At 53.1% G+C, this 27,052-nt stretch overlaps 2 protein-coding genes across 4 annotated transcripts in view; both read right to left on the reverse strand.

The window, feature by feature from the left end:
- TTLL4 (tubulin tyrosine ligase like 4) lies at positions 1 to 26,764 on the reverse strand. Of its 3 annotated transcripts, none has more exons than XM_055812206.1 (19): positions 26,461 to 26,764; positions 18,045 to 19,413; positions 17,244 to 17,353; positions 16,758 to 16,812; positions 14,912 to 15,036; positions 14,506 to 14,616; positions 13,445 to 13,521; positions 12,517 to 12,711; positions 12,351 to 12,433; positions 11,155 to 11,283; positions 10,386 to 10,508; positions 8,740 to 8,838; positions 8,040 to 8,174; positions 7,163 to 7,300; positions 5,791 to 5,893; positions 4,959 to 5,169; positions 2,605 to 2,675; positions 1,928 to 2,010; positions 1 to 916 (listed from the first exon to the last, which is right to left on the reverse strand). In XM_055812206.1, the coding sequence occupies exons 2-19, from the start codon at positions 19,349 to 19,351 to the stop codon at positions 775 to 777; spliced, it is 3,297 nt and encodes a 1,098-aa protein (XP_055668181.1). In that variant the 5' UTR covers positions 19,352 to 19,413; positions 26,461 to 26,764; the 3' UTR covers positions 1 to 774. The 3 variants fall into 3 exon arrangements, with proteins under 3 accessions (XP_055668181.1, XP_055668180.1, XP_027638118.1); XM_055812205.1 differs by having other exon boundaries at positions 26,400 to 26,764; XM_027782317.2 differs by lacking the exon at positions 26,461 to 26,764 and adding an exon at positions 20,491 to 22,692.
- The window catches only part of STK36 (serine/threonine kinase 36), a 16,711-nt gene continuing 12,009 nt past the window's right edge, over positions 22,351 to 27,052 (reverse strand). The window contains exon 26 of the mRNA XM_055812204.1: positions 22,351 to 27,048. Coding sequence (XP_055668179.1) covers positions 26,851 to 27,048 — 198 coding nt within the window. The 3' untranslated portion in view covers positions 22,351 to 26,850. The remainder of the gene's footprint in view (positions 27,049 to 27,052) is intronic.

Raw genomic sequence — 27,052 nt, forward strand, 5'->3', positions numbered from 1 at the left:
AGCAGCTGAGTGTCAAACTTTAATAGAAATCCTTGAGAAACAAAGGGAAAATAGAGAGCAGAGCCCAGAAGAGCACCAGCCTGCAGTCCCTGCATGCATGGTGCAGGTCACCCAGGAGAGCAGATAGCCTCAAGAGGATGCTCCCTCCCCAGCAGCCCTACTGTCCCCACAACAAACCGGAGCTACACTGGTAGGTCTTTCTCGTGCAGTTATATGCACACCCGAGGTTCCCCCCCACGCCCCGAGTCTCGGGAAGGGCAGGATGTTGGCACAGGCATTCAGAAAGGATGAAAGGGGTCAGCTGAAAGCCCCAAGCCCTGTTCCTTCCCGAGGAGCAGGGTGGTGGCTGGGCAGTTTTCTCCAGGGGCCAGGCTGCGGCAGGGCAGAAGCAGACTCAGCTCCAGGTGGCTCAGGACAAGCAGAAGGAGACAGAGGTGAGCAAGGGTTCAGCCCATGCTGCTCGGGGACAGGAAGGCCAGGCTGACTCCAAGCTCAGACAGCTCCCACACTCCCCCAGCAAAGAAACCACCACATCGAGCTTTCAGAGCAGTCTAGGACAAAGGCCAAACCCCACTTCCCCAGGCTTTGCCATTTGTTTTAAAAATGGAAGTCACACAGCTCTCCTCTTTGCCAAGTAAGACATCACTCTAAAAACAACCCCACAAGCAAGTATGCAGCACAGTGGGCTCCCACAGTCCTTGCTCTCTGGAGCCAGCTCCTGTCTTCCTTTGAGGTAGGTTGAGGTGTCCCTGGGGAGGGACGGCAGCTGCCTGGTCAAATCACCAGGGCAGTGTCTGAGAGGCAGCCCGCAGGTTTCTGATCAGCTCCACCAGTACACTTGTTGAGAGGTAAGCTCTGAGTAGGGCTGGGCTCCAGGCATCTTGTGAGGTCCTCACCAGCTAAAGGGAGGAGTGTGCTGCAGGAGAAAGGAGACCCCATACTTCTTAGGGACAGTGAGAAAGGATCAAAAAGGTCCATGGTGCAACCAACACTCATCTGCAGTATCATACACAGACTTGAGAGACAGGGCTGCCACGCTCACCTACTCCATTTCCCATCCCAGGCAGCAGCACTCACCCCAAAAGACATCCAAGACATTGACGGGACATCAGGGTCACAGCTTGATCTCCCTGCCTGCACATAAATCCAGCTCCACCATGGTCTGGGCCAGGGGTCCTCAAACTTTTTAAACAGGGGGCCGGCGCGCGGATGAAGTGGCAGGCAGTCATCTGCGGCTGCTCGGTTTCCCCCTGCAACCCCCGGCGGGGGGGTTCTGTAAATACCGGGGGCCGGATTGAGGACCCTGGGGGGCCGTATCCAGCCCGCGGAACGTAGTTTGAGGACCCTTGGTCTGGGCACAGGAGCAGGGATGCCCCTTCCCTTAACATCAGAGACCAGGGGTGTGCCTGCTTTCCACTTAGGCTCACCTAGATGAACCCCCATCCTCCACCACTCTGCAGGAAGCTGTCGGGGCCAGCAGCACCCATCTTGCAGCCCAGCTTTGCCCAGGGAAGCTGGCAGAGTGCAGCAGACCTGGAGGTGACACTGCTCCTCCAGCCCCATGCTGCAGCTGAGAGCCTCTGCTCACTGCTAGCCACATCAAAGTGGTGCAGGTCTCAGTGAGAAACATCTTGTCAGCATGTCCTGAGCATGACAACCCCACACATCACCCAGTTCAGCTATTCCAGGCCTCATTCCCATCCAAGCTGGCTGTACAGTGCCAAGGACACACACCCCATTGCGTAGACATCATGCCAGCCCCACCAGAAGCTCTCCAGAGAGCGATGACTGGCTTCAGAGCCTGCAAGCCAACCTGTTCCTCTCCCCTTACATGAAGTTGCTTTCCCTGCTGCCAGTTCTTTCTCAGGACACCAGTACTAAAGCCATGCAGCGAACATCATACGTGTCACAGCCAGTGCAAACTCACCCCAGTCTGCCCATTTCCAGTTTGCTGAAGCCATTTGACTGAACACTGCTCCTCTGGAGGAAGAAAGATTTTGGCAATGACCACTGCAGGAGGAGAGAAAGACAACAACATGGCTATTTAAGTCGTGGCAAAAATCCCTCAAGCCTGCTGTGCTCTGCCGTAGGCTGCCCTAGTGTGCTTCAGCTTGAACTGCCTCACATTGCTGTGCAGCGTCACTGCCACCAGACTGTTCCCAGAACAGCAAACAGAGCAGTCTTTGCTCTCTGCTTAATGAATCCCTCTGCTGTAAGTGGGAGCAGAGCATCTTGAGGTCGAAGAGCGGGTTTCTTTTAATGGATCAGCCTGCTGTGAGGCACAGGAGTGACAGACAGAGATGGCTCCCTCACAGAGAGGAATAAAGGGCAGGCCAGGTACCAAATACGTAGGGCTGTGCCCAGTCCACCCAAGAATATTCAGATGCAAAATACCTGCAGATCTGATATACTGGGTGGACTTTATGTTGGTGGGAGACAGAGAAGTGTGGGTTTTTCCAGACTCCTGAAGGCCTTGACAGAGAGGGAAGGAGAGGGCAAACAGGTAGGGCAGGAACCACAGGAAACAGAATAAGCAGCTGCTCTGCCTAACTCTGCCCAGGCAACCACCCACCTCTCCCCTAGCTCACCCACAGCCATACGCACCATCTGCGCCAAATCCACCCCTGCCCCAGTGAGGTACCCTTTGACACACCAGTTCTTCAGTAGCTCCAAACCTGGGAAGCGACAGAAAAGAAGCAAGAATGAATAACCAGGTTTGCAGAGAGTTAAGTCTTCCCAGCTTGCAGCACACAAATATGCTGCACAGAGTGAACTGACCATGAAGTACATGCTATGCAATAACTACTTGAACACGTGCCTGAGCCCCAGCAAACACGGAGTAAACCAAGGGCGTTCAACCTTTGTATGAGCAAACACTGGAGCGAGTGCCAGCATGTGAGCTGCCGCAGTGCCTGCCTTCCTCCCAGGGAGCCAGACGCACCATGCAGCACGCTCAGCTAAGCAGGGAAACTGGGGCAACATGGGATTTGCCGAATTAGACCAGACTGGCTGTCCCCCTGAGCCAGGTGCCTGCCAACAGCAGCGCCTGATTTGGGCTGCACTGGTGAAAGTTCCTACAGTGCAAATGTAGAGCAGCTTTGCTGCTACTGTCCCCTTTCCCAGAGGAGGGCAGCTCAGGCAACCTCCTCCTTGCACAGTAACGATCAGCTGCAGCATCCCAGCGCATCATCTCCTCCCTGCATGGATCCATCTGGAGCTTGACGTGGGCCGAGACCTGGTCTTGATTCCTGTCAGAGGGTGAGGCTGGCATCGACCAAGCTCGCCGGTGGTGCGACTGAAAGCAACCATTCCTCCAGCCACACACAAGACACGCTGCTTCAGAGCACAGGGAGGTCACCTTGAAGCACAGCCATGTGTCTGACTGCACTGAACTGGCTCCACTTACTCCAAGGCCTCCTGCTAGCTGTCCCGAGTGCAGCCAAGCTTCTTGCTTTTTGCTGGCCCAGAAATATTCCCAGTATTTCTGGGAAATCTAGGATTGCTCCCTTCCTGTTTTCTTTTTTAAGAGCCCTAGAGCCATAGCACAAGATAAGGTGCCTTGAGATTTAAGAACCAGCAGAGCAATGGCCAGGAACTTGATGCTGTCCAGCTGGGGTTACTGTGGTTCGCTATATGATACCAGACCTGGTTATAGGAGGAATCCTTGCTGTCCAACAAACTCTGCTCCTCAGTGACCTTTCAGCAAGCCCCAGGACCTTGGGAAAAAAGCCCCACGTACTGGGGGCTGAGGGGAGCAAGGCAGCTCGGCAGCCCTGTCCTGGCTCTGTGCACCAGCCTGGGCTTTGCACCTTGCTGGCCAGGGAGAGAGGAGGGCTGCATGGAACATATGTGAATAGGAGGGGGCTGGGAAATTTGGTTTTTGCTCAGAGGTGAAGAGTAATGAGAGGACAGAGCAAATCTGCTTGCTGGGCTACTTCAGGGAAGCTGAAGCACCAAACCAGGACCCTGGCTTGAGTGGGAAAGTTCAGGGCAGCACTTCAGTGCAGATGATGACAGAATCTTTCTCCAGCTGACAGGAGAGCATCCAGCAAAGGTATTAGCGAGTCAAAGGATGACACATGCCGACAGCGCAGCTGGAGAGGGCTATGAGGTTACTGTCTCTCTGTGAAAGACTGTTACCAACCCCTTTGATACTTGCTTTAACACCAGTGAAAAGTGACAAAAGTGTTTTGTTTTTTCTCTGCATGACAGCCAGGCTAGCAGCACACATACAGTTGTCTCAGTGGAGGGCCAGTTCCTGCAGGAGCCTCTCTGGCTAGATCAGATGCTGGATGGAGAGCCCTGAGCCACAGGTTTTTACGTTCACTAACCCTTCTCACTAGATCTCACTGGTTCTCTCTTCTAAGTAGCCTCTACTGCTGCCCTGATAGAGACAGCCCTGGGTGAGAAGGAAATGGTCCAGCCCAGCTATGCCTCATTAAAGCGTGCTTTTTATTAAAATAGAGTTGTGTCCTGGAAAGGTGGAAATGATAGATAGAGTTTTAGTGTTCAGGAAAAATTCCTCTGTGTGCACACTGGCAGTTTTTCATCAATTAGAAAGCAGCAGGAGACCAGGGAATAGGCCCAATTTTTCCTTCACTTCACAGATCACCTGTGAGGAGCAAAGCCCAGTGACTCCAGCTGTTCCTCAAAAGGGGGCAGAGGAATGCTATAAGAGGCCAGAGCTACAGGGTGATGGAAGAATCCCAGCCTGCTTCAGCCCCAGGGCACCCAGAAGTGCTCGTGCTGCGTTTACCAGAACAGTCAGCACCTCTGACCAACTCAGAATTAGCTTTTTGTGACATTTGAAACAGTCTGGGAGGGTAACACATTTCCTATGGTGAGTGTGCAGGCAGGCAGCTCCCCCTCAACAGGCATAGCTCAGAAGTCTCCCACGACCGCCAGCAGGCAGCCTGTGTGACTCAGGTGACTGCGCCTGACTCTCGGATGGCAGTTACCTTTGTGTTTATTCAGGTAGTATTTGAGCTCCCACTGGGTCACCAGGATGTTGAAGTAACGAGGCTGCTCGAAGAAGCGCAGGTACCGCATGGAGATGTGGGTGGGGAACACCCGCTCGAACTGCCCACGTCGGGAATACTCATCCTCTGTCTCCACCAGGATCCGAACATCATCTGGGGTCAGGACGTCCAAGACAGAAGAATAAAAATCCTGCAGAGAAGAGCAATCCAGGGTCAGGGAGAAGTGAACTGCATTTTGTCAGTTCTCCTTCCCACCTCCCCACTCCTCAAAGTCTCTCAGGCATAGGTCTTCATGTGTCTGAGATCTTTGAGATCTCTGGGACACAGGCCACATGGAAAAGGAAGAATTCTAAGCTCAGTGGTGACATCAATGCAACACAGAGCTGAGGAGATCCCCAGTTCTGCAGCCCAACCTCTCTTATAGACACTGCCAGGTGGCACACAAGACAAGCATCCCTGCTAACCTGCACGGGGTCAGCAGGCAAAGGCTACCAGAGCTGCACAGAGACACAAGGAGGAACAGGCAGTGTTCCAGTGCTCCAGTGGGAGCTCAGACCCTGTTTGGGGACCGGTAGGTAACGTGCCCCTCCACACATGCCTATTTTAATGTAAAGATGAGCCAGTGCAGCAGTGGCTTAAGCAAACTGATTTATTTCTGACCAGCTGTCTTGTAACCCACGGGAGCCCAAGTACTCCATCATCTGTCTGTCCCCAGCTCCAGAGTACAACCTGGAGAGGGACAAGTGATAGGTGGGACTGGTTGGGACAGTGGCTTGGCAGGATAGCGCAAGCATCGGAGATTGTGTCATACCTGGTCAGGTGTCTTCTGCGTCAAGTAATAGGCCTTCTTCATCTTCTCTGCTATGAAATGCTCAGATGCTGGCTTGGGCTTCTCCTTCAAATCACTGCCCAGACTGAGGACACAAGAAGAGGTAGTAGAGCATTTAGGCAGAGAAGACAATGTCCTGTCATGGCAAAGCTGCTCCCAGCAACTTCTGTGAGAGCGGTGACACACTCAGGAAGATGCCATGGAGGAGAGAACACTTTCTCCGAGGATGTCACTAGTTCCAAGATCAGTGATGCACCCACAGCCTTGTGCATCAGCACAGGACCCAGGAAGTATATGGGCAGGGGAACGGGGAGGGCCCTGCCAGCTCCTTGCCAAGGCATTTCAGCATTCCTTTGTCCAATAGGTGAACCATCACCTCACATCCACATAGGATTCAAGAGGGCCAAAGACACACCATGACACAATTCACAGCACTGGAAGCCTGGTGGGATCTTATGCTTACATCCCGCTCACAACACAGCTTCCTAACTGTAACCACAGGGCTGGGAGTATGAGTACTTGGTACTGCCAGTATACAAGGAAGGAGAGAACTCACAGATCAACAACTTCCTCCTGCAACATCCAAGAACTCTCTAAATGACCTCAGTTCCAGCTCCATATGTCACAGGAAATCCTGGCCTTTTGTACAGTTTGACAAGCAGTGACATACAGCCAGCAGCCGCTCTGCTGCTGGGAATGGGACTGGTTTCCCCTACCATCAGGTCTGAAAACAGTATAAGCCCAAGCAGTGGTGAAACACAGAAGGAGCAGGGGCCTGGGTTAACACATGCCCAGGAATTAGCCTTATGTAAGAAACAGTCATGTTAGCTGCCAGGTAAGACTGTGCACACTCCTATCCATAGGTCTACAACCTCTGGCACCTACATTCCTGCCTAAGGAACAGATAGATCACTCCAGCCTTTGCAAAACAACAGGTGCTCCTCTTGCTCAAAGCAGCAGCACATCAGTCCTAGGGTAGAGGGAAACCAGCTCCAGCCCCAACACAGCCAGCCAGCCCTCTAAGCAAACAGAGAGGCAGTGCAGCTCAGCATTGCCTTAGTGCTGGCAGCGGGAAGGAGAGAACACGACTCTACTAACCAAAGAGTAAGCACAAATTATGCTGGCCTCACTTCCAACTATGGACCTGCAGAAAGGGCATAAATCCTTCTGCCCTGAAGAGACCACAGGAATCGGATACCCAGGCAATGATGCAAGTCCCTCAGACCCATAGCTGAGGACCAGCCAGCAAAGGCTCTCAACGACATAGAAACCAGCATTTGCTGGACTGCAAGCAGCCCCCAGATTAAATCCTCCAAGACAAAAGCCTGCCTCTCTGGCAGAGAAGGGGGCTGACCTGCAGGTAGAGCCACTTCTTGTCTGTGGTCTTGAGGCCATGCTGTCCATGCTGGGCAGAACAAAGCCAGCGAGGTTGAGGAGATCCCGAATCATCTGGCCTTTGATGCTCACGTCCAGTGGGGAGCTGGAATGGAGACTGTGGGAGAGGAAGCATCACAGAAGTCTGAGTCCCAGAATGGAGGTGCCGAGCCCCATGGCCCCAGGATCACTCCCTGGATTAATACTGACCGAAATACAAAACACAGCCTGTCCCTCACCTCATTACAGACAGACATGAGACATTGAGAGAAAAATCCTGACAACAGCTCTTTGAAGGGGGGCTCCCCACCAGAAGTGGTTCATTTATCCACCTCTTCCCAGATTTGCAGGGAACCAGCAAACCCATCCTCAGAGCCCTGTGTGGGACCACGGCTCTGCATCCAGCTCATGCCCATTCTCTCTCGCAGGCAGGAGTGGCTGTGCTCAGGTACACTGCAGCTCCCAGCCCTGCCTGCATAGCTGACACCACGCAGCCGCGTGCCATCAGCAAGCAAGGAACAGCACATGAGACAGTGGAGCTGCTGATCACGTCTGCCCACACAAAGAAGAAATCTCTGCCATCACCCATTCCCCACATGACACATCCCTCCTTGGCCTTCCTTTTTTAACGTACTCTTCCCTGGCTCTAACTGGAGCATGCCCAGCGAAGCTTTCTGAGCTGCAGATGGATGTTGCTTTCACAGACAGGGAGGACTTTGATTCCTGCAATCTGGAGAGGGAGGCTTCAAAGCCCACAGTCTTTCAGCACAGGGTGCAGGAGACATCACAAGCCAAATTCATTTTGTGGTAAAAGAAAGGCCATTATCCAGTCTGCTGTGGCTCAGAATCTGCTTTACCTTGGGGAAATGTTGACCTCTAAGATCCAGGGCTTGAGGTTTTCATCCAGCATGATGTCAAACCCAAACAGCTCATGGCAACAATACGGCCGCCGCACATACATCTTCACCAGGCTGTTCACGTAGGGCTCAGATCTGCAAGCCAAGGAAAAAAATGCACATTTCCAACAGTCAGACAGCAGAGCTCTGGCTGCTCAAAGCACATGCTACTGGTTCTGAAAGTGTATGCAACCACATGCTGTGGGATCAGGTGGGCTGAGAGACCATGCAGGCCTGTGAGCCGCTGCTGCTGCACTGCGCATGGATACAGCATTGCATCCTGAGCATCCCTGCTCTGTCGGGCAGGATCCACCTCCGAACACAATATCCATCCTGCACCAGGGGACCTTTTTTCTCGGGCACCCTGGCCAAGCACGGGAACAGATGGCAAGTTGGGCTAAGTGTGAGTTACACTGCACCCTCCTGGCCTCCTCCCCTGCACTGCAGGTAGACCCAGAAAACATAAGGTCTACGTACCCATTGAAGCTACTGCAGCATGAGCTTAAGTAACAGGATGAAAAGGAAGGATCCAGAGAGAAATACTGAAGCCAACAGCAGTGGCAGCATTTAGATTAAAAGCAAAAGGACTGGGCTGAGAGCGGACTGGAGGGCCAGGGTGTACCCCACAGCCAGGAACAGAGCAAGGGGTGCCGGGACTCACGCAATGATGGTTTTGATAACGATGTCCTTAATCTTCTCCCAGATGGCTTCACTATTAACTCCCTTCTGCGTCAGGTAACTCCAGAGAGCTTTGAGTGCCCTGGGAGAGAGAAAGCAAAGGAGGTAGCTCTGTAGTCCCTTACTGCTCAGTCCTGCCAGGGGAGTGAAAGCAGCAGAGAGGAGCCTTGACAAAGCTCTTCCCTGGCACAGCCATCCTTTTCTGCTTATCTTCAGACCCCTCAGCTACTGGTTGCTACCCTCCCCAGCCTGGCCCCTGGTCTTGTAGGCCCAAGGTACTGGGAACATAAATCTGTCACAGACTTGTCCCAGCACTGGAATAATAGGTCCCAAATTAGCACATGAGCAAGGGAACTCAGGCCCAGGTCTTCTCTTCCCTCCCACTCTGTGTCCTCAGCAAACCTCCCCTTCCTGCAGGCCTTCCCCGGCAGCACTGCAAAGCAGCTCAGCAGGAATGCAGGAATCCAGCAAGAGTCCCATAAATCTTTTAGCTAGAGCCATTTCACCGAGGCTTGGGGTGGGGTATGTGGATTTTTAAAAAATGTGGAGAACAAGATGGTAGGGGGGAGCATCCCAGCTTTTACAGGAGTTTCCCACACCACACTAAGTGCTGCAAGTAACCCTGACACTGAGCCAAGGATGCTCAGATGTTGCTCAAGTGAGACTGTGTGGCTAATGGCCAGGAATCCAAAGGTCATGCTTCCTGCATACGAGATGGAGTATATTACAGCCACTCTCATCTCTAATGTGGGAGCAGCTAGCTTTGACTTGCATGGTGGTATCAAAAAGCCACACAATCCCACCTCTGTGGGATTTAAACTGCTGGAGGACAGCAGACCCTTCTCAAAGTCCCAGTGGAGGAACAGACCACTGTGCAGCAGGTACAGGTCTGAGAAAGCAATCCTACCACAGCAAACCACCTTTTGCAGCTCCCTTTGAAGTGAAATAGCCCTGCTCAGGCCCATGAATTGAGAACTCTATCCTGCACTATTTTTAAGAGTTTAAACACCACTGTGGAATCAGAGACAAGTGCCTGGGGCCTTGGATCAGTCCACCCATGGAACAGCAGCGAACAGGAACTCCTGCAAGACTGCAGCCCTCCTCCCAAATGCCTAGAAATGGCACCGCTGCTCCTATTCACACCTAGCAACACATAAATTATCAGTTTTGCACCAGGACCGTACTTTTCTCTGCCTCCACAGGGAAGTCAAGAGTGAGATGGGCAGAAGCTCCCATCTAGCCAATTTAAGCATCATAATTACCCATTCAAGTTTTAACAGCAAAAAATTAGATTCTGCTTTCACCACATCCCACTGCCCCTGCAATCGGGCAAGGGGATGAATGAGCACAGATGAGAGCAGCATTGGAAGCAGGGAATGGGACAGACACAGGCAGGATGAACAGCAACCACAGCCCAAGCAGCAGCCGACAGGATGAATCACAAGCCCGGGAGATGGTCCAGATTCCATTGACACTAACCTATGCTAAAATCACTCTGCTCTTCCAGTTTCTCCAAGGGGGAGCAGACGATACAGGAAGCACCTTCAAGTTTTGGGTAGGAATAGTGAAAAAAGGATGACTTAATGGGGAGTAGAAAGAGCTGCCTTGTGCCCTAAAAGTGATACCTACCATTTGTGTCCCTGACAAGCAGTCTCATCCGAGTTGGACTTGTACTTTGTGTTCTTCTTGTTCACACTGTAGTTGGTCAAATGCACAAACTTATTGCTGAGGCTCTTCATCGAGGAGGAGTACCTGGAGGAAGCAATAAGAGCACAAACAATCTGAGCTTGAACTGGCTGCCCCCAGGCCCATGGGGCAGGCAGAAACTGTTCTTTTCTCACACCACTCTCAGCCACCCATCAGCCCTACTGCCTCTCTTTCCCAGGCCACCTGGAGCAATCTCTCCCCATGGGCCCAAAGCTGATGGGACAAAGCATAAGACACAGAACAGGCTGCCTTGGGGCAGTGGGATGCAATCCCACCCTCAGAGCATGTCCTTACAAAAAGACCAGAGGGAAGAAAAAAAAAAAAAAGAAGTAAGCAAAAGCACTGATGGAACTGCAACAGCCCAAGGCAATATAGCCCAAACTGGAAGAAACATCTCAGTTTCTGGTATGCCAGCTCTTATGCAGTATGAAGCACAGACAACATGTTTCAAGAACTGCTCTTGTCTTGGGAAAGGTGGATGAATGAAGCATCCTCTCACATTCTCTTTCAACACCGTCACCTGCAGTGACCCCGTGCGCTTCCAGATTGCTCCTTAAGCAAGTAAGCTACAGCTTTAAGCATTACTGTATACAGGATGACTCCCTCCCTGCTCCAGCCCAGGCAGGTACCACAGCCACACATGCCTCAGCACTGAGACAGCCCCCCAGCACTTCTCTCCCTCGCAACCTACTTGCAGCTAGCAAAGCGAACCAATCCATCCTTGAACAGGTAGACCCTGAGGGGATCGTAGCAGGTGACATAAACGTAGATCCTCAGGTCAAACTTCTTTCCGCCGATGAGGTAGGGTTTGTGCAGATATCTGCAGAGGGAAGCAAGCACCGGAGGAGGGTTATGATTTATGTGTGCAGGAACATCTCTAGCCCCCACCTCAGAAGGCTTGGCAAAACCAGGGATCAATGCAGAAGCCCTTTTGCACAGCATTTCCATGTTAAGTGCATCACAGTCAAAATAAGAGAGAAAAAAGGTCTCCCATGCAAGGGGAGATCCTGCAGAGATACAAGCTATATTTCTTTCAGCTCAGTTCCATTTTGAAGACATTTTCTCCAGCTCTAAGGCACGGTAGCTTCTCCACACCCACAAGACTGATCACAATATTCAGGAACATCTAAGACACGCACTGAGCCACAGATGGTTTGATTCAGTGAGCAGAAACAGTTGGCAATTTTAATCCAAATCATTTGATTAGTCACACCAGAACTTCATCATGTTCTATAGGAAAGCGTATCACTTTGCATGGGAAGCAGACAGGGAGAAGAGACAAGCCAACACAACAGTTCCCCGTCTGCCAAACACCAGACAGTTTTCCTGCCCTCACAAGAACCTTCCCAGAAAGCAGCCTCAATGCAAGATGAGCTATTGAATTTTTCTGCAGAAGGGGAAGGAGATTCTGAAAATCTGTTATTTCAAGAAATCTCTTTGACCAACATCCACACAGACAGGCTTTTACTGACTCATTCTAACTTGGGTAAGAAAAAATCTTTCACAATTGTCACCTCTTCCCACTGGGCCTGTGGCCACTGGATAAGGTTTGTTTGCCTCCAAAGATGCTAAACACCAGAGTACGAAGCAGTAGAAGCTGGATCACAGCAGAGCTGAAGCTGATCACCTGCCAGAAGCTCCAAAAAGCCCATGGAGCCAGTTTGTACCCAAGACCTCAAAACTCTACACAGAGACAGCAGCACTCCAGTAAGCCCAGTTGCAGCTGACAGGGCCTGACTTCCAGCAGCAGCATTACACCCAGGCAGTCGGTAAGCTTCCAGATGTAGATCAGGTGCTTCTGCTCTGCCACATGGTGGCAGTGGCCCAGACCTGGCCAGAGAGACTAGACACTAGGAGATCCCAGGCTGTGTCAAGTCCGTCACTCACCTCTGTACCAGCAGCGGTCTCCTTTTGGGAAGCTGGCTCCATTTGTGGATGACCTGGATACCAATGCCTCTTGCTGATGCTGGCTACAAAATGCAAACAAGAAAGGATCAGATCTTCTTCCTGCAGCTACAATGGGACAGAAGATTGAGCTCTGCTTTGGACTTACTGGTTTTACAATCCATTTCTGGCAGCTAGCTCCTTCCTCCCATGCTTTCCTGAGTAATTTGATGTCCTGGGGCAGGATGAAGGACTGGGGGAAGAAGTTAAACTCCTTCTTCCCACAGCGAGCCTGCATCTTCAACAGGTTGCGCCACAGACGGTCCTTCCTCCCAATTTGAAATGAACCAGGGAAGTGGTTTAGCTGAAAAGGAACTCAGATGCTGGTGAGATCTTCCTGCTTCCCTGCCTCCCTGTCCACCCCTTGCTGTTCCCTGGCCAGAGGATATAACCTTTCTGAATACAGTGCAGGGTAATGCTCTTTGCTCCCCTCTCAGGACTGCACCAAGACAAGACCCACCTGCTCCTGAAGCTCTGCAGGGACAAACACCCACACGGTAACCCACACCAGCTACAAAGCCAGCAGCTGCCACCTCATCCCTTCTGAAGTCTGAGCAGCTACAGGGCACTAGCCCCCCAGCTTTTGAGCTTCCTCTGGCACAATCCTCCACCTCAGCTGTTTCCCACTTGCTTCTACACTGTATGCCAGAGTCCTGCCCGTGCAACACAAGCACTGGGGACAGAAAGACCCCACAGCAGGATAGGAACAGGGCTGGAGGCTGCTAGCTTCCAAACCTGGATGCTGCCTCAAGACCAAGGAGTTTGGAACATCATGGTTCTCTAGAACAAACAGGTATGTGTGATGGCTACAGCCTCAGTCTGTGCAAGAGCCACCCTCACAGTGGGGATGCTCACCCAGCTGCGCCTGTCTCCTGGACTCATCTCCCGGCACAGGAATGCTAGTTGCCATGCTCTGGGAGGGACGCTGCAGGGACAGTCTGCACAGCAAACACCTGCCCCTGAATAGAGGGGCACCCAAACTGCTCCAAACATGCTCTCCATGCACATGAAGAAGGTCAGCCCAAAACGTGCCCTACCTTCTGGTGCTCTCTGATGGCTCTGAAGCTGGGGGATTTCATGTGGTGGCCCCAGCAACCCAGCCAGTCATTGCTTTCTGCAATAAAAACAGAAAAATCCATGACAGAGTAAACCACTACCCACAAAGCTCTCTCAATCCACCAGCACCCCATCTCCTGGAGCCAGCAGAAGTATGCCCGGGATGCTGCACAGCACTAGCACAAAGGACTCATACTGGGTACTGTGAAGCTGCCAAACCAAGGGCTGTGAGCAGGATCCACTTAACCAGATGGGTCATGTCCTTGCAAACATGATTGTTGCAGGGATCTGGGCAGGTGCAGGGTCAAAGGATGGCTTTAATCCCCCAACACCCTGACTTCCCTTCTTTACAACAGGTGAATGAAGCAGTTGGCTAATCAGCACTGCGCTTCAGAGAGATGTAGGATTTCAAGACTTCCTAGGTCTTGCTCTGCCCTGTGTGCCCCATTACAGCCCCAAAATGGTCTGGAGACAGGTCTCCTGATATACACAGAAGTCCTGTAAATACTGCTGAGAGATCACACTCCAGGGTATGGATCATAGCTGCAAATGCTCAGTGCTTCCCCAGCCCCAGCCCTCTGCTACACATCTCTTCAGCAATAAGATCCCAATCCCGAGAACTCTCTGGCTATGGTCAGAGAGAATGGCTTCTTCCTCAGCACATGGGGACAAGGGACAGCAGTGTTGGGGTTGGCACCAGACGAGTGCCAGCCTCCTTAGAGTGGCAGCACCATCTAGAGGTACAGCTCAAACAAGCCAGAGCACAGCTCTGCTGCCCCACGTGCTGCCTCAGCTCCTGACAAGCCATGGACTCGTAGTCCATGCCAGTGACAAGCCAAGAGGGAGATCAGGCCCTGCCAGGACCCACAGAGCCTGGATATCACAGGGCAGGCGGGCAGACAGGCATTCTGCTGCATTCTGCAGTGCTAAGCCTGAATCGCTCCTGCTCTGCTTTTCACAGGCAGTGTGCCTTCTCATGCCGATGGGCTGCAGGTGACAGAGGACACAACGTGTCAGATGCTGCCAGCCTCCCACAACTTACTTTTGCTGATTCTGAAGTGGGACCTGCCAACGGTTTGCTTCACTATGTTTGGTGTGACTGTGCACATTTTCCATCGCAGCAGCTTCCTCTGTTCCCAAGGCAGCTTTTCCACTAGGAGGACAAAAAGATAAGGACAGAAGGAAAACAAGCACAATACGCAGATTTTCTACAGCTGCACCCAGGGAAATTTTGCTGGTTTGCTGCACAGGCACCAGGCCTGCGGAGGAGGGTGCATACCCCCTTTGCAGAACTAGCACAGAGCAGAAGACACCACAGCTGGGGAAGATCCAAGACACTGAAACGTTTGGTGGCAGCCTGAGTCATGCCCCAGCCATCATTTTACTCCAGCCCTTGCTAATAATGAGCTGGTTGCTCTCACCCTGCACAGCCACGGACCCTGGCTCACCTCTCTCATCCCGAGTACCGAAGTAGATAGTTGGAGGCACATTAGGGAATAAACTGCAGACAAGAGCTGGTTTGAGGACTTTCTCCTGAGCCTCAGTGGGCTGGGTCAGGCACTCAGTGCAGTTCCTAGGAGAAATGAAGCAGTAGGCAGTTGGCTAAGGGTGAAAGGTAGCACAGGGAGGAAGGGGGAAGCTGAAAGGAGCCTTGATCCTGGTGTTGGGAATTTGCATCGTTGCAATGTGGTGCAAGCAATGGGCACTAAGGTCAGTAACCCAGTCTGCAGTGATGAGGCGGCAAGCTTGTAATGATTGCACATATAAGTGTTGTAACCCCTGTGGGTGTTGTATTTTGCAGGGGCAAGGGGTAGCATTTGTTATGTGACAAACCCTATAACCTAGTCCATAGGAACAAGGGGTGGAGGCTGTAATGCATATATGATTCAGCTGTTGTAAACCTCTTGGTTTTGGTGTATTACAGAGAAGAGGGCTGGAGTTTTACCAGCTGTAAGCATTCCGCCTTAACACAGCAATCTCTAACACCTGGGAGGAAGGGTAGAATTTATAACGTATCTATTAAGGTTGCGATGACACTAAAAGTAGAGTTTAATATGAACATATATTCAAATATATGCCACTGTAGCCAGTGGAAAAAGCCATACCAGAGCAATCCACTACGGAACAAAGAGCAGCAAAAGAAAAGGAAACACAATACATTGACCCTAATCTCCCAAGCAACCCCTTGCCTCTCTGAAGAGACTGAGCGTAGCAAGGGGGTTGGAGACCAGGACAGGGGGAGAAGAGGTGTTTTTCCCTGAGTCCTTGTATATACATGGGGTTTTTTTCAATACCAGAATTGGTAACTAAAAGTTTGTTAACTGGCAATAAACTATATTCATTAGCATTCCCTGGCATAAAACTGGTTTTGCCTGCAACATCTGAAGGCAGGAGAAGCTGCAAAGGCTTCAAGGCCAGCCCAACACACAGCCCACACAAGTGGCCAACATGCTTCTCTCCCTGCTGCAGGAAGCATTTGGCCCCAGCATCACTTCCCCCCATCTGCCCTGAGAGGCCAACCAGCCACATCCTGCCAGCAACAGCTTCTGGTCCAATTTATGTCACCTCTACAGGACTTTCACACCACATGTGCATACCCAGAGCTCTGCAGCACCCCTAGGTTCAACACTTGCTTGCAGGATGCCTTCCTCATCTCCCAGGTGAGTTGTGGCATGATAGAAAGCAGCAAGAAAGCAGACAGCAAAGCCCAAGGCAGCCCTTGTGCAAGGGGCAGCACAGCTGCAAGGACCAGCTGCCATTGCTGGATGGGCAAAACCAGGTCCCACAAAGGCCTGCCAGGAGTCAAAGAGGCAGGGCTCAGACCACCACAAGCTGACCAATCCTCCCCAGAAGAAACCTCCTTCCAACAGCTCAAGAAAAACCCATGATCCAGGACTTGTCCCTAGGATGCAATGCTGAGTCACAACACCCCAAGGAGCTTTTGCAGTCTCTGGCCCCAGACGCCTCCACTCTGCTTCATCTGCAAGGCAAACACTGCAAGAGCACCATTTATTCCAGTAAACCTAACCCAGCAACTGGCAGTGGCAGTGAAATTAAGACCCCTGTTTTGCTGTGATGAATGCACCCTCAGCACTTTGCAGGCTACTATCTGTAGCAAGAGAGGTAACTTTGGTCTGCAGGGTAGCAAGGAAGCTCATTTTGGTTGGGGAGCCTGTTTACTACCTTCGCTCCATTCCCATACATGGTACAGCTCTCCTCTGTCACCAGGGAGGGCAAAGACAGACAAGTTTGGATGAAGACGCCAAGTTCAATGCACTATTTACAGCTACTAACCTGGATACAAAAGTCACAGATGACACACCAGCCACAGAGGAAGCATCAGAGTCACCTGCAGGAGGGGACAGACGCAAGTGTTGTCTCCATGTGTTGTGAACACACACAGAGTTAGTAAGGGAAGACTAAAAAGAAATGCTCCAGGTGACAAACCCTTCCCAGCTGCCCTGAACCCTTGGATCCTGGGTTTTGCCCACTAACTGGTGGCATAAAAGGGCAGGGAGGGGAACTGACAGCCCTGCACAGAGAAGAAGAGATGGGTAAGTTTTAGTGCAGGACAGTGGTAAACCCAAACCTGCTCCCCAGAGGAACCCATGCAGTTCCTCCTTGCTGTTACATTGCTTTTGGATTCAGCCCAATCTCTAGGTCATCCTGAAATGACAGCACGAATGTAAGACAGGAGGACAGCTGTGCTCAACCCCAGGTCCCACACAGCCCACACACTCCCCACCTCAGGGCAGTCTTCCCAGGGGAACCAGCACTCACTGTCCTCATCATCCTCCTGACTGCAGCTCTCATCCAGGCCATCAGGAAGTTCTTCCTCCACTTCATCCTGGGGATGGCTCAGCTCCAGTGGCAAATGCTCAGCAGTGACACTGGGATAAAGGACATGATGTCAGAAGGAGTGGCATGTGCTTTCCAGGGCCAAAAGACCCAGAAGCCCACAAGGCAGCATGAGATAACACGGGCAGGGGAGTGACAGCACTGCCCTCCCCAGTGCTGATGTACAAGCGCTTATCCCAAGCTAGCAAGATGGAGAGGCCCCAGGACACCTTGAGAGGGAACATTTTTCCAGAGCAGCCAGAAAGAAAGAGGCACAAGGACACCCTCTCCCAGCACAAGAGCAGGAGCTCCATGTCCTTCCACCCTCTCTGTCCTACATTGGCTCCACATTCCTTAAAGAACCCATGCCTCTGCCCAGGAAAGCCTTGCTGGGCCTGGCTTGACAGCAGGCTTCACCCAACATACACACAGAGCCTGCCACAGCAGGCAGGGCCCTGTGACTGTGTGGGAAGCGAGCTAGAAATGCCACTCAGCAATTACATGCTGTGGCTGAAGGAGAAGATGGAAGGGCTCGCAGCCAGCCTTCGTGCCTGCATCAAGCTTGGGGTGACAGGAAGGCTCCCCCCCACACCAGGATGCCGTAGATGGATTTTGCTCAGGGACACAGCCCATGGTTACCCTTACAGCCACCACCGTAGTGCCCACAGCGCATCCTCTCCCAACACTCCCAACACAGCAGCCAGCCCAGCTCACCACAGCCTCGCTCCTCCTGGCTCTACTCACTCAAGCTTTCCCGGGAGCACAGCCTGGGTCCATTTCTCCTCTTTCTCCAGTTGGATAGTGGATATTTGAGTTGTCACTTCAGAGACGGTGGCAAGGTGTGGAGGCTCTGGTCTTACTACCCAGTCCTCACCACACGGGCTCAGCATGCTCACAAGCCGGCAGTCAGCGTCGCAGTTGGGAGAGCCAGCACGCGAGGCCAAGTGAGGGACACTGATACACTCAGTACGGACAACGGCACCATCAGTGCCTATAAGGCTCGAGTTGCTGTTAAGGCGATGGCTACTCAGCTCCAAGTTCAGAGGAGTGATGGTTTCTTTCCGGGTGACCTGTGCTATGACGGGCTGCCTCCACCTGCCGTTCCAGTTGGACAGGCTGCCTGCATTTGTAGGGCCGGAGCTTTCAACTTCGCATCCAAAGCTGTTGCATGTGGCAGTCTGTCCGGCCAGCTGCTGCACGGCCTCTGTGAGGCTGATCTCTGCCTCCTTCTCTTTTAAGCGGCACGCTCGCCTCTCAGTGTCCTCCTGCAAACAGTCCTTCCTGAGGATCGCACTGCTGGGCACAAGGCTGAGGGAGGAGACTGTGGTTTGCTCCAACACAAGGTCATTGCTTTTCACTGCTCCACTGATGAAGTTCCTGGAGGAGATGCCTTCATCATCCCTGGAGTGGGGCCACGAGGCAGTGGGGAAACTGTGGGTGTTTTTTACCTTCTTGATCTCCAGTGACTGCAGCAAAGGCACTTTAGCACTGCTTGGCTGTAGGAAGGAGTTGTTATTGGGCACCGGTCTACAGGAGCTGGAAGCCTGCTGACCTGAGCTGAGGGCAGAGCCTTTGATACCAGTCCCAGAGTGCTCCTCCACCAGCGCAGGCAGCCGGCAGGGCTCCATCAGCAAGGAAGACATCACTCTTCCTGTGGCAAAACTAGTGTCTGGAAGGCTTCGGAAAGGAAACCCGTAGGGCTTGGGTCTGAGGCAGGAGTGTCGGTAGAGCAGAGCACTCCCACCCAGGTCCAGGCAGGGCTGGGCCAAGGGCAGGTTCGTGAGGGTGTCTTCAGCAGGGTGTGCATGGCATAGCGATGGTGGGCACAAGAAGCAGGATTGCTGCAGAGGGATCCCTGAGGGCAGCAGGCTGTGATCCTGGAAAGCACTCACATACTTCTCTAAATTCCAGATGGGCTTTGCCTGCTGCTGAGCAAGGTGCCAGGCCTGGTGAGACTGAGCTCTCCCTGCCAGAAGGGTGCCTGACTTGAGCTCAACACTCTTCTCCTGTTTGGGGCCCAGATTAGCACATTCCGGTCCTGCAGAGGCCATGTAGACCCATAGCACATGAGGCACGGGCGAGTCAAGTCACCTACAGCAGCATCTTTACTGACCTGAAAGAAGATGACAGCATGAAAGGTGCCGTTACTGTGGCAGGACTAAGTACCCAGCCCACTACAACAGGAGGGGAGCAGGGCAAATTGCTTTCCTGCAGGATGAAAATCTGCATCTCCATCTGCTAAGATCCCCGAGAGTCTCCTGGGACCAATTCAAAAGAAGAGCTGGCATCTTGTCTGAAACCAGAGGATGCGAAGGACAGCTTAAGAGAGGGCCCTGGGAAAAGTGCTGTCCACAGGAAAGCTTGTACCCTGCAAATGGGCAGGGGTGCCAGCCAGGGCCGGGGGGCAGCAGCCCCAGCTGCAAGGAAAGGCCACCTGCCTGCCCACCTTGGATCCAGCACAGCAGCCAGAGCCCATTCCCATGGGTCTATGTCTCTAAACCACACAGTGCACTCCACTACCAGCTCTGCCGACTCCAGTGCAAGCCCCAAAATGTCTGCTTCTTTTTCTTCTCCCCACTCCTTAAAGCTTCAGCTTCCAAGGTCACAAAACTAGGTAAGAACCTCAGTCCTTCCTTTTAAAAGCAACGTGTTTCTCGCTTTTGTAACCTCATAGAAAAGCTCAGCAAGGGCTGAGGGCATCCTAAAGAACTCAGGAGTGAGAAGGTAGCAAGCAGCAAACACAGGGCTGTTCTAACATTAACATCTTGGTTTCCAGCAGAGACTGGCAGTACTGCACATACACATTCCTCCTCATTGCAGTCCTACAGAAAAGTCTCTTGCAAGGAGCAACTGGCAGACCACAGAGCTGCAGACATAGGTGTCCTGAATCCTCCTAAAATGAACTATTGCACCTGTAAGATCCTCTTGCCTGGGCAGAAAGTAAAAAGAAAACAAACCATGTGCCAGGTATTTGTCTTGCTTTAACACATGCCTGGAGGGCCCCTGGATACGGACATGATAGGAATTTGTATCCCAAGCAGCCTGACTGGCTGGCTCTTCTACCTTCCAGCTCTCACGAGCTTGCATGTTTAAAAAAAAAAAAAAAAAAAAAAGGTACAAAAAGAAGGGTAAGCAGAGTATCAACCATGACTCTGTTTTCCTGCAATACACATTCACACTGCTTTCTCACCTGAAAATGCAGCCTCTGCTGCAGCACTTAAAGTGTAGCTAGGCGTCCCCAGCGTGGCTCTGTAGCACCACGACAGCAGCTCACACCCACCACAGGACTGGGTCAGACAGACCAACACCCACACAGACCTACACTCTGCCTCCTCAGCCTGTGAATCAGGCTCCAGTCTCCAGCACTCATCAGGGCAACAGCATCCCAAACAGAGGCTGTACAAGGTGGGAACATCCCACACAGGATCCCTTAGGAGCTGTACGTCCTCAAGGAGAGCTGCTGCCCTGCCAAACTCTGCAAACAAGCATGGAAGGGGTCAGTCCACTCCATGCCCAATGGCTGCACTACATGTTAGCACTTGTACAGTCACACTGAGCACTCCCAAAGACGGGGGGTGGCTCCTTCCCTCTGTGAGCTCCAAGCCCCAGGGAAGGGAATTCCATGCACCATACACAACCAAACTGTACCATGCTACCTGATTACCACCCAACCTGTGCCCAGCAGCAAACCTGGCTGTGTTGTGACATTCAGAGCTATCAGCACAGAGTGAAGAGGCTGTGGCTCACCTGCCACCGCTGCCCAGCCCAAGTTTCTCCCAGTAAACAAGTGAGCAAAGCTTGGCTTCCACACACCATCCCCTCAGATGTACCCAGGTTGCAAGCGTGCTCAAACCACAAAGTGACCCTAGCACACCAGCAAACGCAGATGTGAAAAAGCAAAATAAAAATACAAGGAGGTGAATGTCCCCAACATCCCTGCCTAGAGGGGACTCTCACTGCAGCATCACCATGCGTGCTGCCGGCTTGGCCATTGCCAGTGCTCTCGCCCCACTGCGAGTGACCTTGCAAAACCAGCCTGCAGTGAAAGCCACCTTTGCCTCATCTCCACCTGGCTTTACAGCTATCAGTGGATCATCCAGCTATAAAAATAAAAGTGATTTGGACTAATGAAGCTCTAGCAAGGGACACAAATCCTACAGCTGGCTTAGACACAGGCATGAGTAGGCCAGCAGAAGCCCTGTGTGACCCTGCTCTGCAGTAAGTAACAATGGTGGCACAGACACGACCAGGACAGACATGGGGGTACTGCCAGCAGTCATGGCTGCCAGGCTGGAGGTCTGGCCACAGCACAGCATTAGCTGCCAGTGCCTGCTCAGCCGGGGCCAGACCCCAGCCCTGCAGTGCCAAAGGGAGAATGTGCTACTTGCCCCTCTCCGGAACAGTTTTGCCATGGAGCCGCAGAAGCAGCTGAGCCAGTACAGAACAGGGGTGCACTGGAAGCAGTGGCTGCAGAAGGAAGCAGCAGGGCCTTTCGTACAGCTTCCAGACAAGGACTGTGCCAGTCGATGGCTAGTAACCACTGCTGTTTCCCTGTGGAGAGAGGAGCTCACAGATAGTGGCAGCAAAGATGAAAGTAAGAACGTGCCCCTGCATAGGGCAGGTCAGGACGCATCCAGACTGGCAGCAGCAGCTTATACTGCCTGTCCTTCCCCCCATCCACATTCCTGTCCCACCTCCTGCATGCCACTACAGCCACCTCTGATATCTGCCTGCAAACCAGCTCCTGTCCTCCCTGCAAGGGCAGCTCAGCAAAGCAGCGGCTGAACATCCAGGAGAACCGGCAGAGATGAAGGCACCTCCATATGCCAGGTTGTGGGCACAACAGGACAGCAGCTGCCGTGCCCCTGAGCCTCTGGCCATGAACCAAGTGACCTGCCCCAAGGTTACCAGTAGGGAAGTTTCCCTTTTACATTTAACTCGGTCTGTTTTGGGGTGGAGGAAGGTCACAGCTTGACGCAATCCCTAGCTCTGCCCTAGTTCTACCATATGGGAAAGGAGCAGGAGTCCATTCTGCTGGTCACAACAGTAATAAAACTACACTTGGAAATTTTATTGTAGAAACATGAGCTGGGAAAAGCCCAGGGTGAACTGTTCACACTGCAAGTCAAACACAAACATCATTACTAGTAATCAATGGATTTTGGCTTGGACTTACTTACACACGATATAGAGGCCAAAGCTGTCACTGTTGGAGTGACGCTACAGCTGCACTCACAATTATTTTGCTAGCACCTTTTATTATCACACAGCCTGCTCACAAGCTTCAGGACGTCAGCTGGAGCACTGCCACAGCCTTTATAAATGTCACATCACAGGCACGTAAGGCCACCATGCATACCCCAGTGAGCATCAGCAGAAGTCCCTTCCTCCAGCCTGAGCCTCCCTGCAGCATGTGCTCCTTCAACAGCAGCACAGCAGCTCCTCACAGACCCGTTTCTAACAGGAAAGGATAAGAGAGTAAGAGCCCAGGTGTGCACATCATCCCTCCATCATGTGAGTTTGGCTGGAGAGATTATTTTAAATGCAGCTGTGGTGACACACTTAAAATAACAAGAGCTTGCAAATGTATGAGCTGCTAGCCGACCTGATAAAGTACCATCAGCCTCATGCAGCCCAAAGTCACAAAGGGGGTGTGTGCGTGTGTGTCAGACAACTGTGATTTGCTATTGTTTTCTGTGCCGTTGCAGGGCGCAATTTCTGTTCTTTATGAATAGAAAGGATAACATCTTTTTCTAAATGAGACCTGAGTTCACACCAAGTTCCTCACTTGCAGTTCTGGGGCTTTCGATTAAAGCTTGAATAAGCAAGTTAACAAAATAAACAGGTTTTAAAATCAATATACTTCAATCAGATATTTCAAAATAAGGGTTTGTACCCCTTACAAAAATGTAAAAACTTTCAACAAGATCAAGCACATTGATCTGAAACCAACTGACTGAGAGCACCTAAAGCTGCTCTTACACCTGGTAGCTAGATATAAACTCTCGGGTTTCAACAGCATGGAAACAACCCTCACCTACATCAGATCCAGGAAACAAGAGGCCTCAAGTGCAGTCACACAAGGAGGCAAAGGAGCACCCAAGGCTACCCACAAGTTCAAGCCGAAGAGCAGAGGGTCCTGCTGGCCATCAGAAGGAGTCTATGAGGACAAGACAGCTCAGCCACCACAGAAATGCCAGCAGCAATGGGACCAACAGCCTGGTGTGCTGCTTTGCCACACAGTTAAGCGTTGCTGCTCTCTCTCAGCTCTAGTATTGTCCTGTAGCACTAGGTTTTGGGTACAAAACTGGAGGCACAGGATGACAGCCAGTTTCTCTTTTAATCAAGACTGCAAGCTTTTGCTTGGCCACTCAGGTCAGAAAGATACCAGTGAGAAACCACCCACCATGGGGATGCGTCAGCAAATTCCACCTGCCTCCCGGGATTACATTTGTGCCTGGCATTTGTGCTGGGGCTAGTCATTTCAATTCAACAGCTGTGGTGCTGAACTCCACTCTGCACTGAACAGAGAAGGCATGAGAAGTGCATGGCTACCCAAAATGATCCTTTAATTAAGCAGAGTGCTACCCTGCAAGAAGAGCAGGGCAGCTCTAGTGCACACCTCTGTTTCCAGGGTGGCAAGGAGGGAGGCAGACCTTACGGGCAGCAGGGCACTGGACCAAGCCACGGGAGAGCTGGAATCCAGTAACTGTCTCGCTCTGCGAGGCAGAAAATGCCTCCCTCCACACACACACAGGCTGTGCTGAGGACTGAAGGCTCACACATTCAAGTTCACGACTTTCAGACCACTCTCAGGGCATGGGAGCACAGTGTCAGATCAGGTGAGGGACTCCAGCGTGGCTAGGCAGAAAATCCAGGGCCACAGCTTTGCCATGGAGAGAGCGCACCAGAGACATCTAAAATAAAGGGCTGCCTCTGTGCTCGCCCCAGGCAGGCTGACCTGGCTGTGACCAGAGAGTGAGAGTGCCTCACCAAAGGGCGAAAGGTCAAGTGCATGGACTCCCCATAGTTACTAAGGGATATCAGCTCTTCCACCCTGAGAGTCCCCAGGCCACCGAAGGGAACCTGCCACACACTGACAGCAGACTGCCCAGCTCTGTTTCCCCAGCAGGGAAGCAGGGAAGTCCCCGTCCTCGCTCCCATCCCCGATTCATACTTCCTCAACTTCCGTGCTACAGGAGGAGTTGTATTGCAGCATAAATTAGAGCAGGAAAATGAGCCTGGGTTAAAAGCAACCAGCTAAAGCATGGGGTGTTTTACAGCCTTTCAGCAAGGAAGTCTAAAGCACCTTCCTGAAGAGCCAAGCAGACAGTGAACCAAAGGGGTAGCAGTCTCAACTGAGCTTCACAATGGGAGAAAAGGTACAGGAGAATTATGCAGTGAGACCTGGGGAGAGCTTGGCCACCAGCACAGGAACTGACAGGTGGTCAGCACAGCTTGGTCTGGTTTTAGGTAGCCTGACCACACTCTCAGCCTTTGGCAGAGAAATAAAATAAAGGCAGAAGACTTGGGGTGAATGGAACAAGTATAAAGTACCAACACATAGCAAGGAGACAAGAACTACCTAATTAGTTCAAAACGCATCAATTCTTTGTCTGTCCTTTTTTCCTGAAACATGTCAGGAACTGGAAGAAAAAGTTCCCAGGTCTGTCCTTCAGTATGTGATGAGGATCCTTCCATGTCTCGACCGGGGTGGGAAAGATTCTTCTGGAGTCACTGCAACCACCTCACTCCATACAGCAGTCTCTCAGAGCTCAGGAGTGGAGCAGAAACAGAGATTCAAGTTGGGAAGAAGCTGCCAAAAACTCCCACAGACTTGCTGCAGAGAAGGAACCTGGGAAATGCCAAGGAATGGCACCCAGCCAGGCCAGTAGGGCAGCCAAAGCCCCTGCCTGACCTGCATCGGTGACACAACATCTCCATGCAGGCATAATTATCTGGGGCCGGTGGCATTTGGCCCCCATCAGTGTCATCCTCGCAATGTGCTCCCTGCTGTGCTGAGAAGGGCCCCAGGCACAACCAAAGAGCAGGAGAGGCAGATCTGTCATAAAAACCTGCCAATACAGAACTTAAGGACTGCAGCAAGACAGCAACGCAAGACAGACAAGTACCATTATCTGCTGGGTACATCCAGTAAGAGTCAAGGAAAAACTACTAGATAAAACTGTAATCAGACCAACAATTTGCTGTTAATTCCCCCAAACTGCCTAGGAGCCACTAGATGTCCCAGGCACGTTCAGTGAGGAGCACACAGCAATGAGAAACCACTTTGCAGGGAGTCATGTAGGGAGGAGGGTTCTGATGTGTAGCTGTGGGGCTGAACTCTGCCTCCACGAGATACCCAGCAGCCCAGCCGGGCAGGGAGACCGCAGGCTGGCACGGCACCACAGGGCTTCCCTACTCCTGTGCCATTCATTCCCAGGCTGGACCCTGGAGGCATTCAGGAAACACTCCAGACTCGTCTCAACTCTTCTCACACCTCTGCCGTTCACCTTTCAGACCCAATGGCTCCTTTTTACACCACCAGAGCAGCCAAGCCCCCGGCAGAAAGATTAACAGCCAGGCTGGGCCCCAGCGCCCCACTCGGGTCCGGTCAAGACCCGCTCCATCCCCACTGCGGCTCCAAGTGCCACCGGAGGCTCACTGGGGCCGTGGCTCGCAGGAAGCCAGCTCTTCTTCCTCCCTGGCGCTTGCCCAGGGCACACACTGTTTCTCGTTTCTTCAGGTGAAGGTCTCTGAGGCCAAAGGCGCTACCGAGACGCTCCGACCTGCCCCAGTCACGCCGGCCTGGCCGACCCCAGCCCACCCCGCCGCCGCCGCGCACCCACGCGCCGTCTCCCCAGCCCCGCGGGGCACAGCCCGGCGCGCCCCGAGGGGACAGAGGGCGAGGCCGCGGCGAGCCCCCGCGGGCAGGCCCGAGGCTGGGCAAGGCACCTCCTCGGGCCCGGGCCGGGCGGGTGCCGGGGGCACGGCGGCGGGGCAGGGAGGGCCGGAAGCCCAGGGAGGCAGCGGAGAGGACCAAGGGGCCCACGCTCCCTAAAGGGGAGGCATACGCGGGCCCGCCCCTCCCGTACTCACCGCCCGCCCGGCACCCCCGGGCCCCGCTGCTCCCGGCGCCGCCGCACCCCCCCGCCGTTACCATAGGGATCCGGGGCGGCGGCGCCACGTGACTACACCTCCCAGCAGCCCCCGCGCCGGCGGGCTGCCCCTCCCGCGGCGCCCCCTGGCGGCCTGGCGTGGCGCGCGCGGGCGCCCGCCGCGGGGCTGCCCCGAGGCGGAGGCGCGAAGGTTCCGGTGGGCCGGCACGGCACGGGAGGCCGCTTGGAAAGAGGTGGTGTCTTGGGGGCTGCAGGGACTTTTCCAGGAACGGCTTCCCACGGGGAAGGCTGGCCGGGCAGGGTCCCCCTCGGGCGGACCGAGGGGGTGCGACGGCAGGTCGGGGCTGGAGCCCGAGGAGGAGGAAGAGGAAGAGGAAGAAAGCGCCTGTCCCGTCCCGCTGGAGGCAGCGTCAGGCCGAGCCCCGGCGCCCTCAGCGCTGGCGGGGGGCAGCAGGTTTGCCGGGATCCGGGGGGCCGCTCCCGCAGGTGCTGCGCAGGGGTACGAGGAGGCGCAGGAGCTCCTCGTAGTGCCGAGCGGAAGGTGGCCGGGGGTTTCCGCCACCAGCGGGCTGCGGGTCGCCGCTGGCCAGCGCAGCCAGCTTCTCAGTGGCTCCGAGGGACAGCAGGACCTGC

The sequence above is a fragment of the Falco peregrinus genome, chromosome 8 (genome assembly GCF_023634155.1).
Source record: "Falco peregrinus isolate bFalPer1 chromosome 8, bFalPer1.pri, whole genome shotgun sequence".
Lineage (NCBI taxonomy): Eukaryota > Metazoa > Chordata > Aves > Falconiformes > Falconidae > Falco > Falco peregrinus.

Excerpts from the sequence above, each read along its gene's own strand:
- TTLL4 (XM_055812206.1), bottom strand. The coding sequence starts at position 19,351 with ATGGCCTCTGCAGGACCGGAATGTGCTAATCTGGGCCCCAAACAGGAG. Across the intron at positions 16,813-17,243 it reads TCAGGAGGATGATGAGGACA|GTGACTCTGATGCTTCCTCT; the intron begins GTGAGTGCTGGT and ends CCCCTCCTGCAG. Across the intron at positions 8,175-8,739 it reads GTTATCAAAACCATCATTGC|ATCTGAGCCCTACGTGAACA; the intron begins GTGAGTCCCGGC and ends CTTGGCTTGCAG.